General features: G+C 42.8%; 2 protein-coding genes across 16 annotated transcripts; one reads left to right on the forward strand and one right to left on the reverse strand.

Moving 5' to 3' along the window:
* Positions 1 to 1,281: 1,281 nt before the first annotated feature.
* On the reverse strand, positions 1,282 to 12,350 carry LOC110533740 (RING finger protein 121). 14 transcript variants are annotated; one of them, XM_036990158.1, is made up of 16 exons: positions 12,215 to 12,350; positions 10,730 to 10,767; positions 10,352 to 10,493; positions 9,918 to 10,072; positions 9,286 to 9,393; positions 8,953 to 9,073; positions 8,731 to 8,864; positions 7,916 to 8,017; positions 4,672 to 4,833; positions 4,064 to 4,189; positions 3,730 to 3,885; positions 3,352 to 3,395; positions 3,171 to 3,215; positions 3,022 to 3,087; positions 2,697 to 2,826; positions 1,282 to 2,470 (listed from the first exon to the last, which is right to left on the reverse strand). In XM_036990158.1, the coding sequence occupies exons 1-9, from the start codon at positions 12,284 to 12,286 to the stop codon at positions 4,713 to 4,715; spliced, it is 993 nt and encodes a 330-aa protein (XP_036846053.1). In that variant the 5' UTR covers positions 12,287 to 12,350; the 3' UTR covers positions 1,282 to 2,470; positions 2,697 to 2,826; positions 3,022 to 3,087; positions 3,171 to 3,215; positions 3,352 to 3,395; positions 3,730 to 3,885; positions 4,064 to 4,189; positions 4,672 to 4,712. The 14 variants fall into 14 exon arrangements, with proteins under 14 accessions (XP_036846053.1, XP_036846050.1, XP_036846052.1 ...); XM_036990155.1 differs by having other exon boundaries at positions 3,352 to 3,417; positions 3,730 to 3,859; positions 4,064 to 4,833; XM_036990157.1 differs by having other exon boundaries at positions 4,064 to 4,833.
* Positions 12,351 to 12,388: 38 nt separating this feature from the next.
* On the forward strand, positions 12,389 to 16,699 carry zgc:110224 (uncharacterized protein LOC550335 homolog). Of its 2 annotated transcripts, XM_021618227.2 has the most exons (9): positions 12,389 to 12,543; positions 12,804 to 12,945; positions 13,076 to 13,231; positions 13,380 to 13,549; positions 15,009 to 15,094; positions 15,215 to 15,474; positions 15,573 to 15,660; positions 15,790 to 15,953; positions 16,077 to 16,699. In XM_021618227.2, the coding sequence occupies exons 1-9, from the start codon at positions 12,499 to 12,501 to the stop codon at positions 16,316 to 16,318; spliced, it is 1,353 nt and encodes a 450-aa protein (XP_021473902.2). In that variant the 5' UTR covers positions 12,389 to 12,498; the 3' UTR covers positions 16,319 to 16,699. The 2 variants fall into 2 exon arrangements, with proteins under 2 accessions (XP_021473902.2, XP_036846040.1); XM_036990145.1 differs by lacking the exon at positions 12,389 to 12,543 and having other exon boundaries at positions 12,807 to 12,941.
* Positions 16,700 to 17,073: the final 374 nt, after the last annotated feature.

Consider the following 17,073-nt stretch of genomic DNA (forward strand, 5'->3'; position numbering starts at 1 on the left):
TTTCTTAGCTACAGTATACATATCTCCCTTGCATATTACATAATTTATGCAGCAGCATTATAAGACATTTATGGATTCACCTTGTTGTGCTGTGCTCCCTTGAACAGGAAGATGGCGCGGCGGCCCTTCGTGGGCGAATTCGGTCATCAAAGTCTGGCATTCTCTGGATTTATGGTGCTTTCAAGACAACTGGGAACTCTGAAAAATCATGATGACGTCAATGATCTTTAGGTTGGTGCTCTAGAAAGGCCCGAGTTCCGGATTTACAATTCTGAGTTGGATGAAAGTTCAAAACGTATTTTCCCGGTCGTATCTTGTTTTTCGCAAGTTTCCAGTTGTCTTGAACTCACTAAAGTCCGATTTTGCAGTTCTGAGTTAAGTTGTTTTGTTTCAAATATTTTTATTAAACACACACAAGAATGGTGAATAGGTATACAAGACAGGTATACAATTCTTATCTAAACATAAAAGAGCATACAAGAACAACAAGACCCAGAGTTCTGGGTGCAGAACAAATAATACAAAACACGACATACAAAACAAGGACACATTGAAAGAAAGAGGGAAGATGTCCCCCCCTATACCCCCCCCCCCCCCCCCCCCCCCCCCCTTATGAGTTAAGTTGTTTTGAGCGTGGTACAAATAATGCTTAATTGACAGTCTGGCCAATGTTGAATGTTTATCATTTTAAACGAGGAAAAGAGACTCACACCGCCACTCCACTGAATAGCAGGCAATTGATTGCATTGCAATGCTTCCAGTTAGCCACTGATTCCTTCCAAACCACTCATTGTCTAATTTGCGATTTCCAACTTGTTGTAATGTTTATGTCCAATGAGCACGGATAGGTTTTATCTATATCTATTCTCTTCGTTATTTCTCTTCATATGACACAGATTAGAAAGGATTTGCCAGTAGATTGTCAACTTGATTCATGATGACTGCTAGCTAAGATTTTGAAAGTATGATGTTGACATGATCAGTCCAATCAAAGATATAACGTGATTTGACGTCATTTTATCTGTGGCCAATGAACTTGAGCCTTCACTTCTAACGTAACTCTATGGCAGCACCCAAGGGGCTTGAATTTTCTAGCTCTACCCTTAGACTTGGCAGTGACGTAGTGTCCCCATGAGTGACAGAACACTGACCAATCACGGCACAGCGCTCTCCATATTTTCTGCTGGCTTGCCCCACCAACACAGAAAGCTTGAGCTAGCCTGAAACTCCTGCATTTTGGAGCTGCCCTACTAAATAAAAAACGTTAAAAAAGGAGACCTTGTTTGTATGCAGCTTTATTTACTCAATTCTATATATTTTGTACATTGTGTGCAAACTGATGACTTTTTTTTGCTTAAAATGTGTGGCTCAAAACAGGTGGGGCTCTGCCTAACCTACCCTGTCGCCACTGCACATGAGTAACCGCCATTCGCGTTGGCCCTGGTTGCATCCTTATCACACTGGCAGCCATGCTGGGTCGCTCATTCCTTGGGCAAGACTATTCAACTTCACAATTTTTTTACAACCACATTTCTCCTCCTGCAGGCTGCTGATGAGCTGGTTGCTGACAGGCTGGTCCTGGCTGCTGACGGGCTGGCTAAGGGTCAATCTCATCCATTTCTTCCAACTCACCGTCAGACTCCGAATTGACAGTGACATGATATTCTGAAAATTCTTCATCTTCTAAAGTTGAAGATGCACTGTCCACACTAGCTTCTCTCTCTGCAAAAAATGTTTCTAAGGGCCTTTGAGCAGAGATGATTTTTATCCATAATGTTTGATTGTGGTAAGGAGCCACACATATAAAGCTAATTATTGGTTGTGTTCCTCCCCCAACTTGCACCTGGCTGGGGTAGTGTGGGTAAAAACTGCATTTTTTACAATGTATTGAAATAACATTGTGGAAGTTCCCACAAGACATTGTGTCGTTTCACACACTACAAAGGGTAAAGAGTGGGAGACAGGCAGGGAGACAGGCACTTTTATTACCCTCGGGTCCAGTGAATCGAACACCACATATGTAATATAAATGTGCAGTGTGCACTCAATGAAAGTGTTATTTTACATGTTGTTCATAGAAAATGTGCCAAGAACAGGTTGAAAAAAATATTTACATTGTATCATTAACCCACACAAGGGTTAAGTACTGGACTAAGACAATCCATCTAACCTAATTTCTTGCTAGCGTGGTTTTGTTTTTTTCCCCTGATCCTTTTTTCTAGGTTTCTTCTTAAATTCCTTTCTCGGTTTCCCCTGGTGTTTTGAGTTGGGAGTGAGTGAAGGACGAAGGGAGAGGACGTGAGGTAGTGAGGGAAAACTAGCCTTGTGATTTGGCATCAGTGTGACAGTCCTTCGGTCAAGCCCAGCTAGGCTACTTATTACACAGGTGAAAGTGGACTTAAAATCCTCTGCAGTCACATTCTTTAACACCAGACTCCTCTGGATCACCCTGCCGTCCTCTGATGCTGATCTGAAACCACCACATTTACAACTCTTAGCCAACTATCCCGCCACAGTATAACATCTCAACAGAACTCACACTGTGGACTTTGCCTACTCTACATGTGTGGTTCAAATATAAAAACAGCAGTACAGTATTAACAGCATCGTTAAAAGAGAAGAAATTAAGGGACATGGTTTAGTGTGGATTTCAAAAGCTTCCAATAAAGTATGTGAAGACAACCCCCAGTACTTACTCCTCTGTTTCTGATACTCTGCCATCAGTGAAGGCTACCTCTGGGAAGGTTCTGTTGACCAGCCAGTAGACATGGGTAAAGTCATCAGGAAGGCCTGGGTCTGCTTTACATTCAATAATCAACGGCTCTCCTGTGTATGACAAACACATCCTGTTTGTTAAAAACGGTGGTTCCTAACCAACACCGGAATATAATTATCTGACCGCACACCCAGCAACACTGGAGGTAAAGACCAGGTAATCTTTGAGTTCAAACACTCAAGAGTATCCATGATTGATAGGCCACTCAAAAAATAAAAATAAACTGAGATGACAGAATTCTTTACCTGGAACAGCTCTTATTTTGGACCTATGGGGTTGGAGGATTCTGGGAGACGGCACCTCTGTGGAATCTGGACAATATCAACTGAAGTTAGAGACACTTTGAAACATAAAAACATTTTGTATGCAGGAAGATAGACGGACACACACACACCTGCAGTGGCCTCTGAGCGCAGGACCCCAAAAAACCCCATGAAGGCTGTAGAAGAGATGGAGCACACCCTCAGCCATTGCGTAACACAGGCACATACACACAGAAATGTAAATACATATGCAGCAGAAACATCCACATACATCAGTGAACGTGTGTGTGAGAATGTTAGAGGATCTCTTACCTAGGAGAAGAATCGTCAACGGCATACTTGCTTCTGTCCGATTACTGTGCGAGTTGGTCAACAAAGCTAGTTGTAACAACACCGTCTCATTTACTTACTATATATGCACAGTTACTTCCTCTTAACTCACCCACGCTGACCAACAACACACAAGGAAATTCCCTATCAAGTTATTTAGCATATTTATGTTAGACACAATCAAGATTAAATTAGTTAGACATTTTGACCTCAAATGTTACTTTGATATATGCAGGTCACATTTCTCAAGTGTAATATACCCTCTACCATATGACTTAAGTGCGACTCATTTAACACATGGATATGAATCATAAGAAATGTGAAATATTGTGATGAAATACACATACTTTCACTGCTTACCTGTATTCTTCACAAGAGCAGTCTAAAAGAAGAACGTCATATTTCAATGGCCACACTCAATCCTAGTCCAGGGTGGCCTGACTGGCATCAGTCTGGTATGTTTCTTCATATGACGAGAACTATACTGCATCTTAACGGAACAGGAAGTATAATATTCTGGAAATGATACACAAAATCCCCCAGGTCATGAAGGGTCTATACTAGTGGATCTGGTCTGAATTAAGTAATGTCTACACCTGATCTTGACTGTGTCACATTTAATAACAGACAATCAAAAGAACAAAAACATGCCAAAAAAGTAAATAGACAACCAAAATGATCAAATTATATTCACCTTTTTGCATATTCTTTTACGGTACCTATTCCTTGAGAGTCATCTGGGCTGAACACAGACACGAGCAGCCGTCTGAGGGAGGCGTGAGGGGGACATATTGTAGTTCCCCTCTTAAAGAGATGAAGTCTGTAGTAGGATAGGACACACTGTCTTGAGCCCAGTGCTCCTGAGAGACTAGAAACCCTCACCCCAGCAGCCACATTCAACCAGGACCTCCACTAACAAAAGGTACAGATTTAACACACAAAACGAAGACTGGCATTCTACAACGCTCCCCTCACGTATCTGGGCCGTGTCAGCCACTCATTACCATAGAAAGCAAAAGTTAAGACAAATTACTTTTGAAAAGCATCTCCAAAAAACTGAGGACCATTTTACTAAGCAATGAAATGTACACTGCATTTGTTTAAAACGTTTTGATTGACTAAACAAAAATACAATAAAAGGATATCCAAACCCAGGGTACTAGTCAAATTCTAAAACATCTAAAATACAGATACTACGTGCCTATACATATATACAAATAGTACATGTACAGACACAGTTTATAATAGATGTTCTTATAAGTCCATGGTGAGGCCTCCTAGTCAGGCCAGTGCATTATCTACCATCTCCATATGGCTTGTGTGTCCTTCCCCACTCTCCCAGGTCACTCCAGCCCCAGGATGTAGTTGATGCCTTGCACAAGTCCAATGATTACTGGTTGCCAAGCGACAAGGTAGCGGAGCCAGTCCAGGAGTTGTCCATACATGACATGTGGCCTCTCCCAGCTTCAGATGATGGGTCAAGGAGGCAGATAATTAAGTGACTACCCCACCCCTGATTCCAACCAATCTGACCCAACCAAACCTTAACTAAGCAATTCATTTAGAGTTGTAATAAAACACATCCAGCCTGTGACAATTTGATTATTATAGATCCTTCAGGACACTACTAGAATCAGGCTGGATATTGGGGAATGGATAACATCTTCCCAATACATACAGTGCATTCAGAAAGTACTCAGACCTCTTCCCCTTTTCCACATTTTGATAAATTACAGCCTTATTCTAAAATGGATTAAATACATTTGTCCTCATCAATATACACACACAATACCCCATAATGACACGGTGAAAATAGATTATTTGTATTTTTTTGCAAATGCATTCCAAATTAAAAAATGAAACACCTTATTTGCGTAAGTATTTAGACCCTTAGCTATGAGACTCGAAATTGAGCTCAGGTGCATCCTGTTTCCACTGATCATCCTTGACATGTTTCTACAACTTAATTGGAGTCGACCTGTGGTAAATTCAATTGATTGTACATGATTTGGAAAGGCACACACCTGTCTATATAAGGTCCCACAGTTTACAGTGAATGTCAGAGCAAAAACCAAGCCATGAGGTCAAAGGAACTGTCTGTACAGCTTCGAGACAGGATTGTGTCAAGGCACAGATCTGGAGAAGGGCACCAAAAAATGTCTACAGCATCGAAGGACCCCAAGAACACAGTGGCCTCCATCATTCTTAAAATGGAAGAAGTTTGGAATCACCAAGACTCTTCCTAGAGTTGGGCGCCCGGCCACTCTGAGCAATCGGGGGAGAATGGCCTTGGTCAGGGAGGTGACTAACAACCTGATGGTCACTCTGACATAGCTCTAGAGTTCCTCTGTGGAGATGGGAGAACCTTTCAGAAGGACAACCATCTCTGCAGCACTCCACCAATCAGGCATTTATGGTTGAGTGGCCAGACAGAAGCCACTCCTGAGTAAAAGGGACGACAGCCCACTTGGAGTTTGCCAAAAGGCACCGAAAGGACTCAGAACATGAGAAACAAGATTCTCTGGTCTGATGAAACCAAGATTGAACTCTTTGGCCTGAACGCCAAGTGTCACATCTGGAGGAAACCTGGCACCATCCCTATGGTGAAGCATGGTAGAGGCAGCATCATGCTGGGGGGATGTTTTTCAGTGGCAGTGACTGGGAGACTAGTAAGGATCGAGGGAAAGATGAACGGAGCAAAGTACAGAGATCCTTGATGAAGTCCTGAGCGCTCTGGAGCAGGTTCTCAGACTGAGAAGTTTCACCCTCCAACAGGACAAAGACCCTAAGCACACAGCCAAGACAATGCAGGAGTGGCTTCGGGACAAGTCCCTGAATGTCCCAACCAGAGCCTGGACTTGAAACCGATCGAACAGCACTGGAGAGACCTGGAGAGACACCATCCAACCTGACAGAGCTTGAGAGGATCTGCAGAGAAGAATGGGAGAAACTTCTCTATTACAGGTGTGCCAAGCTTATAGCGTCATACCCAAGGACACTCGAGGCTGTAATCGCTGCCAAAAGGTGCTTCAAGAAAGTACTGAGTAAAGGGTCATGAAAAAGTCAAAGGGTCTGAATACTTCCCGAATGCACTGGATATGATGAACCATTTCTTAACATCAATTAACAACTCTGCTCTAGGGCAGCCTTTCTTAAAGTATAGTCGTGGACATGCTAAATGGTGGGCCGCGACAGGTCAAAGAAAAAACCTATTGATATATAAAAATTAAAATTAATTGGGGGGGGTGGGGGACTCAGTCAGGGTCTCAACTTACTGTTAAGAGTTAGAACAGTTGAATACACAAGGTGCAATTTCACAATTTGGTTGTGCTTCAGCAGTTTCTCTCTTGCTATGTCAGTAACTCAACAATTTTTAGATTGGTAAATTAGCTGGCTAGACTAACTAAACTTGTACTAATCATGGCCGAATACCAACCGGGCACGTACCCAGGGGCCCTGATCATATATCAATGTAGCTCAAAAGTCCCATGGACAACATCACTGTGTAAATGCACCAATTCTGAAGCATTTACAGGAAACAACCTATTCCCATCACAGCCAAGCAAAAATAACCCTGCCTCAACATTGACCCCACAGGCATCCCCGTGGCTTGGGACACAGGAAAACACAGAATTTCTCATTTGGGTCCCAGGCTGAAAAAGTTTTAGAACCCCTGCTCTAGGGTGTTATTTAGTAGAAATTGTGTGAAATTAAATGCGGTATGTATGCTCTGTTGGTCAAGAAAGGATTTGTGTATTGAGTGGTTGCAATGGAAACCCTTTCCCCTAAATCAGAAATAGCAGACAGCTGTTGAGTTTTTACAGCAGCAAAATAGGAACTGGAACTACTTTATGAAAGGTATCCATGAAGACAAAGCCACAACTATCAGACAATGGCTAACCTTGTTTTCAGAGGACTTCACCCGAGGTCCCTTCCCATAATATCCTGTTCCAGTTTGTGTTTACATATCAATGTGGCTCAAAAGTCCCATGAACAACATCACTGTATAAATGCTCCAATTCTGAAGCATTTTCAGGAAACAACCTATTCCCATCACAGCCAAGCAAAATAACCCGGCCTCAACATTTGCCATCTTATGTGCTTTGGACTGTGCGAATTCCAGTCATGCTGACAAACAGAGGGAGAGTGGGTGAAACAATGAGTGACAAAGGGCCACTTTGAGTGAGACCATCTGAATCTTAAAGACACACAACACAAAAAAAGTCACACACTAAGACACACTACAAGAGATGAGAATATTAAATAGACAAGCACACAGATTTTAACTGATAACTGCATGCGCTTTCCCCCTGCCTCTTAAATGCTGCCTATTACTGAATGTTTTACTGGATGTGCATTGTGTATTTTTGACTGTTTGTAGGATATTACTTAACCTGTGTGTTATATGTGCTGTGCTCGCTCCCTGACAGGTCATCATTGTAAATAAGAATTTGTTCTTAATTGACTTACCTATATAAATAAAAGTGAAAACTACATTTTAAAAACACACAAACATGTCATATGAGAGCAGAAGAGTAAAGGATACGGGTTACTGAACATCCTTTTCAGGTCCACCTTCTCTTTGCAGTACGGGCATATCTGCTTCTTTCCCACGATGCACCATCCTCGTATGCAGAATTCATGGAATCTGAGGCAGAGAGAGTTAAGGGAAAATTCCACCCCAAAAAAATATTTTGGTATTTGTTTCAGTAGCCCATTGTTGACATAGTCCCAAAATGTTTTGCTTGTCAGCAATCAAGTTAAGATATAGAACTTTCAAAATACGGAAATCATGTATTCAACCCTAAAAACATTAGAATAACTACAAAATGAGGCCAAATATGAAACAGGTGAAATTGGGTCAAATGCTGTAGGCATAGCGTAAGGGCATACTGGAAAGTTTCTTCCTACTTCCCTGTGGCACACTGTAATAAACATATCAGCAACATCACCAGTAAGCTATTCAAATCTGATGTCCTCCAAATGTGAACATAGTTAACACAAATGCCATGAAACATGTGACATTACACCTCATGGAAGTCTAGTACAGGCAGTCAATACAGGAGATGACATAGGGCAACATTATTTACAGAAACAGGAAGTGAGACGGGCTCATGGTATAGTGTTATTGAGTCATGCGAACAACAGTCACATGTCAGAGATAAAGTTCATGTTTGGTCAATTTCCCTTTGGTGTTTGTGTGCGTAAACCACCTGTTTTCCACGACTGACTGACTGCCAGTTACGGCTTTTATGCAACAGACAAATCAGTTCTACCACATCATGCTCCTGTGTGTTATTCAAATTAGGTCAAATATGTTCATATTTATCTAGAGCATTTTTCTTAGAAGAAAAAGAATACACATGGCTGCAGGATAGTCTGTATGTGTTCTCGATGATTCCCTCGTCGCTGACATCAACCAGTATGGGCTGGCCACACACAGCGCAGATACTATCTGAGAGGTGCTTGGTGGGCATTCCAGACGCGCTGTAGAACTAGAGAAGTCAGGGACACAATATAACGTGGCTGGACAGATACACAGCCTTGACAAAAACAAAAAAAAACGAGAACTTGTATACTCACCCCCACTGTCGATGCCATGACGTCTGCACACATTTCAGCAAAGTCCCTACCCAGGACGCCATAGTACAGACCATAGAACAGTAAGGACACACCAAAATCCATTGCGTCCTCTGGCTTTATTCTGGAAACAAAGTCAACCAAAAGCATCATCAATACTATTAGCATGATCAACATGTTACTACTTATCAAAGAAAGCTCTGGCACCTCCTCTTAAAATCTAAACTTATTTGAAGGTTTTTGAGAGAAAGTTACTAACTACACAAGCACAATCCTTGTAAACCACTGGTACTGTCCATAAATACACAATTGTGCCTAGAAATAACCAGAACATACCTAAATATCAAGTTGATGCCAAACAGTGTAAACATGACGACAGTGTAGCCCACTATCCCTGTGGCATAGCTGATCTTGTAGAGGAGGAGGAACCATTTGTAGACCAGCCTGTCCACAGAAATACAAGGGAACATTCAGACATATTTCAGCTAACTGGCAGAGGTAATGTGAAGAAACATAGATCAGTATTTTGCCTAGAGCAGCACTGGCTGCATGGCAGGTTAGATTTGAGGCTTGGGATTGGTGGCCCTCTTACCATGACTATTCTATCATGCATCACCTAGGCATTCGGTATAAAATAATTAGGTGGGTGCTTACATTTCTCCCATATCACACATGTACAAGTGCAAATGTTTTTTTTTTTTGCATATTCCACTCCCCCTGACACACCCTCGAAGAGTGGGTCAGAGCAAGGTATCAGCCATTATTGGACGGCAACCCTGGACCAATTAGGGTTAAGTGCCTTGCTTAAGGGCACATGGACACCATTTTCACCTTGTCGGCTCAGGGTTTTGAATCAGCTACCTTTTGATTACTGGCCCAACACTCCTAACCACTAGGCTCTGCCGCCTCATATGTGGTGTTATACGGATGTGTGTAGACACTACCTGGGCTTGTGTATGGGGCCTTACCTAGGCGTGGTACACTCCAGGTGCTTGCGTGTGGCCCGGTAGGTAACGTATGCAGTGACCACAGAGAAGATGAACCACGTGACCAGAAACCTCCACCAGTGAAGCTTGGTGGTGAAGTACAGAGGAACCACCCACATCTGGAACAGAGTCACCAGCTACAAAAATAAAAAAGAACACACATTTTAAAGTACAGACACACTTGGGTAAATTTGAGACTGAATAACACTGAGAACCAGACTGTGTACAGTGGAAGGAACTGGTCTGTGGACAGTTTGTCTATACAGTATGTGAAGTGAGATTTGTATGATTTGCCTGCAGGCTTGCTGTCTATTCCCTCTTTCTGCCCATAAGAGAGCATGTGTTTGTGTCTGCGTGAGCATGACTGTGCAGTGTGTATGTGTGTGGGTGTGAGAGAGAGAGTGAGATTATTTTACATTGTAGGACTTGGGGTGCCTCTGTTTCCATTGCACAAGGACCAGCTGGGCGATGACCAGGGTGACAATGAGGATAAGCACCATCTCAGCGTGCATGGCCTCATGGCCCTTGTGTTTCACATGCATCCTGGCATGCTCCAACCTACAGTATGGACACACACACAACAATCAACCTACTGCTCAGGCCAGGGTATCTGGATAGATTCTTATAAATTGACATATTTGTAACACATTACCAGTTTTCATTGAAAGGAAACATTGTTGATATACTTTAGAGCCCTTAGTTTATCATGTTTAACTTCACTTGACTTTTGTGATTTAAAGTGTGACACAAATCTAATTTTCAGCCAGAATGAATAATTGTGTTTTGAGACTGACCTCCACTTCTCCTCCGGTGACAGATGGGATAGGTCGACCTGAAGTGAGAACAAGCCAGACAATCACGACAGTTCCAAAGGCTTCTAACTCCATTAGTAATGTTCTACATACATGAACATACATTCATTTAGAACCTTGTAAATAAACTGGCACAATTCATCTACTAAATACAATGGTGGCATGCATAAAAAAAAATGGCCATGTTATCAAAACTGTCTGTAATCTAATCAGTGATTATGTGAATTGGGAGGCTGTTGATAGTGGACAGACGTGAACACTAAAAGAAATGAACACTGCTGTCCAACAAAGAGAACATGCACAGTTTCTGTCCATTAGTGCTAAATGGTGAAAGAAATTGGCCTTTGGTACAAAGCATTGATTAGAGAGCTCGAGTCTGCCACATTGTATGACATGCCATCTAATGAGTGCTAGCTAAAATAGGGTTGTCAAGATACTAGTATGCAATACTCAGCGGTATCTTGGCCATGAAACAAACTACTACATTTCCTGAGGAAAGCAGTCTTAATGTTGGAAACAAGCAGCCTTGTGTGTCACCCAGAATCACATGTTTATTTTCCAAACTATAACACACAATATTTGACATACAGAAGTGTTTTTTTAAAGGACCAAAGAGTTTGGTCTGCTTTGTGTATTCCTTTATGCGTCATGGAAAATATGCTATCGCGATACTGGTTTCGTGACAACCCTAACGTTGCTACATCATTGACTCAATTGCTGTCTTAATATGACAAAAAAGGGTTGTCAAGTAAAAGCAGCGAATTTGGGGCAGGTAAACCAGAATTATCCATTTAACTATCTGTGGCTACCTAGCTAGCTAGCGTTAACTACCACGTACAGTACAAGGCAAGGGCCTGATGGTGGGTATAACGTGTTACGTTACAACAGGAATCTGTTCCGAATACTTCGTAAAGTATAAGGTCGCCAACAAACAACGCATACAGAGCATGATAAATTAATCTAGCTAACGAATAAGCATCAAATCACCAAGTAGCTTATTCTTAATGTTTGTTCATGGGCTACCAGAGTGAGGACAGACATTTTTAAACGTGGTGAGCGAAAACCTTAATGTAATAGCCCACTCCTACCCGGTACTTTATTCTGCCGCTATACAACTTTATATGTGTTGTTTGTTGGCAACCTTGTTATTTACTTAGGTTATGGAACAAATTTCTGTTGGAACGTTCCACAAATTATACCCACACAGGGCGTAATGATGGTCTTGTACATTTGTCTTAGCTGACTGCACTATGATTGGATATATACTTGGTTTCCTAATGCACTCAATGATAGCCTACCTGTCTGGCTAAAATGGGAAGACAACTGTGATGTTAGATAAAACTAACACCGTATGACGCTTACTCGCCGGTGGAAGAGGCACGTCTATTCCATATTGGCAGCAACGTGCGCACTTTACAATTCACGCAATTATTTTTCTTTCTGATTCTACAACGGTAACACCCTAACCTGATTTGGTTCATCGTGGTGTCCATGATCGTGTTCTACACCATCAACCTCCACCTCAAACACCCCAGCCATCTTGGGGAGTGTTGTAAATTCCTAGCGCATGCCATTTCCGGGTTGGAAAACCGGAGGGCCATAAACACTGCACGCGAGTTCCTTTTCCGTTTGGCAACACTCACAGCAGTGGTTGTTTTCTGGTGGCGGGGAAAAAGTACGAGTAACAAACGGTTCAGCTGATGGTCTCTTGGATTTTACATAAACAGACAGCTAATTAATTTGACATTAATATGGCCCCAGTGAAAATTAAACACGTCGTTTCATTCACGTCACAGGTAAGTTCATGTATTTAACTGTCAACTAACTTAGCTTACTGCAAGTAGACTAGGGCTAGCTAGCAATGAGTAGCTAGCTAACTAAAGTTAGAAGCTCAATAACGTTAGGTAGTTAAATTATCTAGGCAGCTAGCATTAACCAAATGCATTTGGCATGATGAGAAAGGTTCAACTACTGGACAGCGTATGTAGCCATGTCACATGGGTTGCATCAGTAGCTATACATGTAGCTCCTAGCTAATTGTATTGAAATGGTGCAGGACCCCAAGAACTGTGTGGAGAACCTATGTGTTGTGGGTGGAGACAGCAGGTCGTGGCTGTGCAACCCCCAAGACCGAAGTGGAGTCCTCCGAGCAGAACTGCAGCTGGAGCGAGCCTCATACTTTGGATACATCGATGTGGGTAAGGCTCCTCAAGATTGACAATGAAGTTTATGTATTGTAGTAAACGCACAATGGGACACTGTTATCGTTTTGTTTTGATGTTCCATATAATTTAATGACTGTTTCCCAACTTACTGTGTAATTTGTAGGGAACTGTGGATCTGCGTTCATTCAGATTGATGTCGGCCGGTCCTCTTGGCCCCTGGACCAGCCCTATATCACCCTGTTGCCAACAGCAACACTGATGAGTCCAGCAGAATCGCGACAAGGCACTGGGCTTACAGGAGTGAGAATGTTCAAGAAAGGTGAGACCAGATATACTGGATGGATCTCAGCCCTATGACAATAGTAGGACTGATATGTCATTTAATATAGATGAAGGGATTGAGAATCAGTGTCCGAAGATGCTTTTTTAGTGACCCTCCTTTAGACAAAACAATTGACCCCCCCCAGGTGATTTCCTGTCAGAAGGTGCAGAGGACAGCTGGGACCGGGTGAGAGTAACCTGCACCCAGCCTTTTAACAAGCGCTCTCAGTTTGGCCTGTCCTTCCTGCGCATCCGCAGCCCCCTGGAGGAGAGCGAGGAGGGCTCCACACAGACTTGCAAAGAGAACCAGGGTCAGGTGTGTGTATACCTGGGGCTTGGCAGTGAACTCTTCAGAGAGAGCGGTACAGTAAATCGCAGAGAACACCTCTGGGCCCGGTTTCATGATAGCAGTAGTTCTTGTTGCATCTTTCTTACAAAGGCCAAAGATATAACATGCGTTTCCCAAAACACCATGCAGAGAGAACGATCGCTAAGTGCGTTGTTAGAGTGTGTGTTGGTACTGATATGATCAAAAGAAAGGGAGTGCTGCTCTCGGGTCAGCTTTCTCTACTCAAATCTTACCTTAACATTATAATTATTTCACAATACTTGACGACGGAACAGCTACTAGAAAGACATTACCACCTACGGCTGCAAATATCGAGGTGGCTTATTCTAATGCTTACCCTATAAAAATGCACTAAATCACCAATTTGTCACATCGTTGCCCACATGTTGGACTACACATGAAATATATTGAGACTTACAGACAGTAGCCAACAAGTAGCAGAATATAAATGAAATGATTGAACACGAGTCTGTCTATAGCTTACTGTTTATATTTTCATTTGAAGCGTCTTTTTATACATCACTTGTTCCTACGGAGGTCCTAACGATAAACTTAGCCTTAAGATGCTTTTGGGAAACCAGGCCCAGGTCTCTTGGTCCACCCACCCCCTACGGGTGGTCAGCTCCCACTCAGCCCAGTCAAAGCGCTTCTCTTTCCTGGCACCCCAATGGTGAAGCCAGCTTCCCCCTGATGCTAGGTCAGCAGAGTCCCTGCCCATCTTGCGAAACGGTAGTATGTTAAATAAGACATCTGTCTTATTCCCCCCCCAAAAAATGTTTTGTTCTGGTTACAAGCATCTGCTAAATGACTGAATTATATTTAAACCAGATAAGAGTTGTAGATTTGTCTTATGGGGTTGTTCCATATGATTTCTATCTTTTTTACTTTTACCCTGTATTCAAGAGTATACTGTGTCTCAACCAATAACAGGCACAACACAAACACTACAGATGTAAGGGTTTAAGCTCCAACATTTGTGAAAATCTGATTTTAGGTGATTGAAATCATATGGAACGACCCTATGGTGATCGATTTGGACTGTTATGAAAAATGTAAGTGTGTGTATTCTTAAGCAGTAAGGCACAAGGGGGTGTGATAAATGGCCAATATACCACAACTAAAGGCTGTTCTTATGCGTGACGCATCGCTGAGTGCTTGGACACAGCCCCTAGCCGTGGTATATTAGCCATATACCACAAACCCCTGAGGTGCCTTATTGCTATTATAAACGGGTTACCAACGTAATTAGAGCAGTAAAAATAAATGTTTTGTCATACCTGTAGTATGTCAGCCAATCAGCATTCAGGGCTCGAACAACCCAGTTTATAATTTGGGAATATAAAAGAGATATGTATTATTGGTAAACATCAGAGGCCAGAAGTGTGTGCTTGTATTCTCACTCTCCTTTGACCTTCTCTCTATTCAGACAACCCCAGACAAATCAGCATCAGGCGTGAGAGAATGGCTGTCGAGCCCTGCTGTGCAGAGAACCTTCTTTGGGGGAGCGAAAGGGTAAGTGGAGGAATTTAAAGTTTTGTATGAGGCACTGTCAAACAGATTAGACAGCATTGAATGAATAAATACTTTTACAGAAAATCACTTACACCTTGGTTTGTCTCCCCCTGCTGTCAGGGAGGGTGTGGTTCTGAGCCGGACAGCTCGTATGGTCCTCACAGCGTCCCAGGCTGCCAGGCGTTCCCTTCCCCTTCCTTCCACTTCCTTGTCTCCCAGTCACACATCATCCTCTGGCACTCAGAATACAGCAATCTCTTCCCCTCCCACAGCCAAGCCAGATGCAACTACTCATATCCCCAACCAGGGAAAGCCAGGGGCTCATACACACAACAAAGGCAAGCCAGTTGGAAATATGGGAAATATACACCCTCACACAGGTAAACACCTCAGCTCTCAGAAATACCCTGCAATTTGCGTGGTAATTTTGTTTTGGCAACACTAAACTTGACAAATGATAAGTTGTGATGTTTTTCAGCTTCAATGGCTTGTTTAAGCACAGTTCGCAGCTCCAAGGAAAATACTTCTCAAAGACAGCTGAAGAGAAAACCGAACTCCAAAAGCAGGTATTCCTCTATACTCCACCCCATGGATCATTTTGGGAGGGTAAGTTTATCCTGGATCTGCACATAGGAGCAACTTCTATCTCACAAGTATCTCTCAGCATGAATCTCTGTTCTTTACCTCCCTCCCAGGCAGAACCAGCTGAATAGCACCACCTCTAGTAAGCATGGAAAACCTGCAGTCTGTAAGAGGCCAATAGCTACTCTACAACACACTGCCACAGCCCCTCATCCTCACTCATCTCCAGAGCCTCAGGACACTGGTGACCTTGAGACCACATGCCCAATATGCGGAGGTGTGTTTATGTTGGTTTCTTATTCTGTCTCTTCATGGACTGTATGACATACTGTATATTGATTCACTGTTACAATCAACAGTAGTATTGACACCCGTTGTCTGTTCTTTCTCTATGCTGCAGTGTTCTTTACTGCAGAGTACCTGCCGCTCCACGCTGCCTCCTGCCAGCAGGTGGAGACCAGGAAGCTCCCTGGGGGGATTGTGACCCCTGTTCCACACCCCTTCCCTCTCTCTCTCGCCAGCCTAGAGGAGTCCATGGTGCCCTGCCCTCTCTGCTCCTTCACGTTCCCTCTGTCCCTCATCCAGATGCACGCCAGCACCTGTGGAGACCCCGTGGACCCCCATGTTATCTGGGTGGACTAGGAAAGAATGCATTGTATAGTAACACGTTTTTGCTTTTCATCAGTGGGCAGTGCAGCAAACGTGGACAATCTTTTGTTTTTAATATACTGTATGTATATTTGTATTTTACTGACTTGTTCTGTAGCTATATATACCTGGACAAATAATGAATCTCTCTCTGCCTACCTCTATTCACCACTCTGCTCTGAGTGATTGGTTCTCTCCTGAGCTCATTGAAGGCTGTTTGTTATTGCACTGTTTACACATGCTATGTGCTAATGATGACCTATAATATATTGTATACTATAAACAGCGTCAATCATAGACTGTTCAGTTCATCTTTTTTCGGAAGTTATCACATAATTGAAATGATCAATTAAATTAACTGTGATTTATATTGTCTTGTTGGCTGTTCCTTGTTTTTCTTCACCATTGAACTTGTTGCACAGGGAATGTTAATTACTCCTGCTACCTGTTAACAGCGTCTCATCTGCAACGTTTCCACTGGGGAGCATTTCCAATGATAATGTTAGAGGCTTGGTATGGAAGGCAGGGGCCACTCCCTGGTTTGGGTCTTGCCATGTGTGGAACACTGAAATGGTTGCTTTTTAATTAGTCCTGTCCCAGGAGAGTAGAGATGTGTTACTTGGTTTGTGGCGAGACATTCTAACCTGTGTACTCAGCCAAGAGCACATTACCACAGTAGGCCCAAACAGCAGTCAGTGGACCTCACTGCCGTTCTCTCCTACCAACCTCTTAGCCTCAAGAATAACCAG

The sequence above is a fragment of the Oncorhynchus mykiss genome, chromosome 10 (genome assembly GCF_013265735.2).
Source record: "Oncorhynchus mykiss isolate Arlee chromosome 10, USDA_OmykA_1.1, whole genome shotgun sequence".
Classification (NCBI taxonomy): domain Eukaryota; kingdom Metazoa; phylum Chordata; class Actinopteri; order Salmoniformes; family Salmonidae; genus Oncorhynchus; species Oncorhynchus mykiss.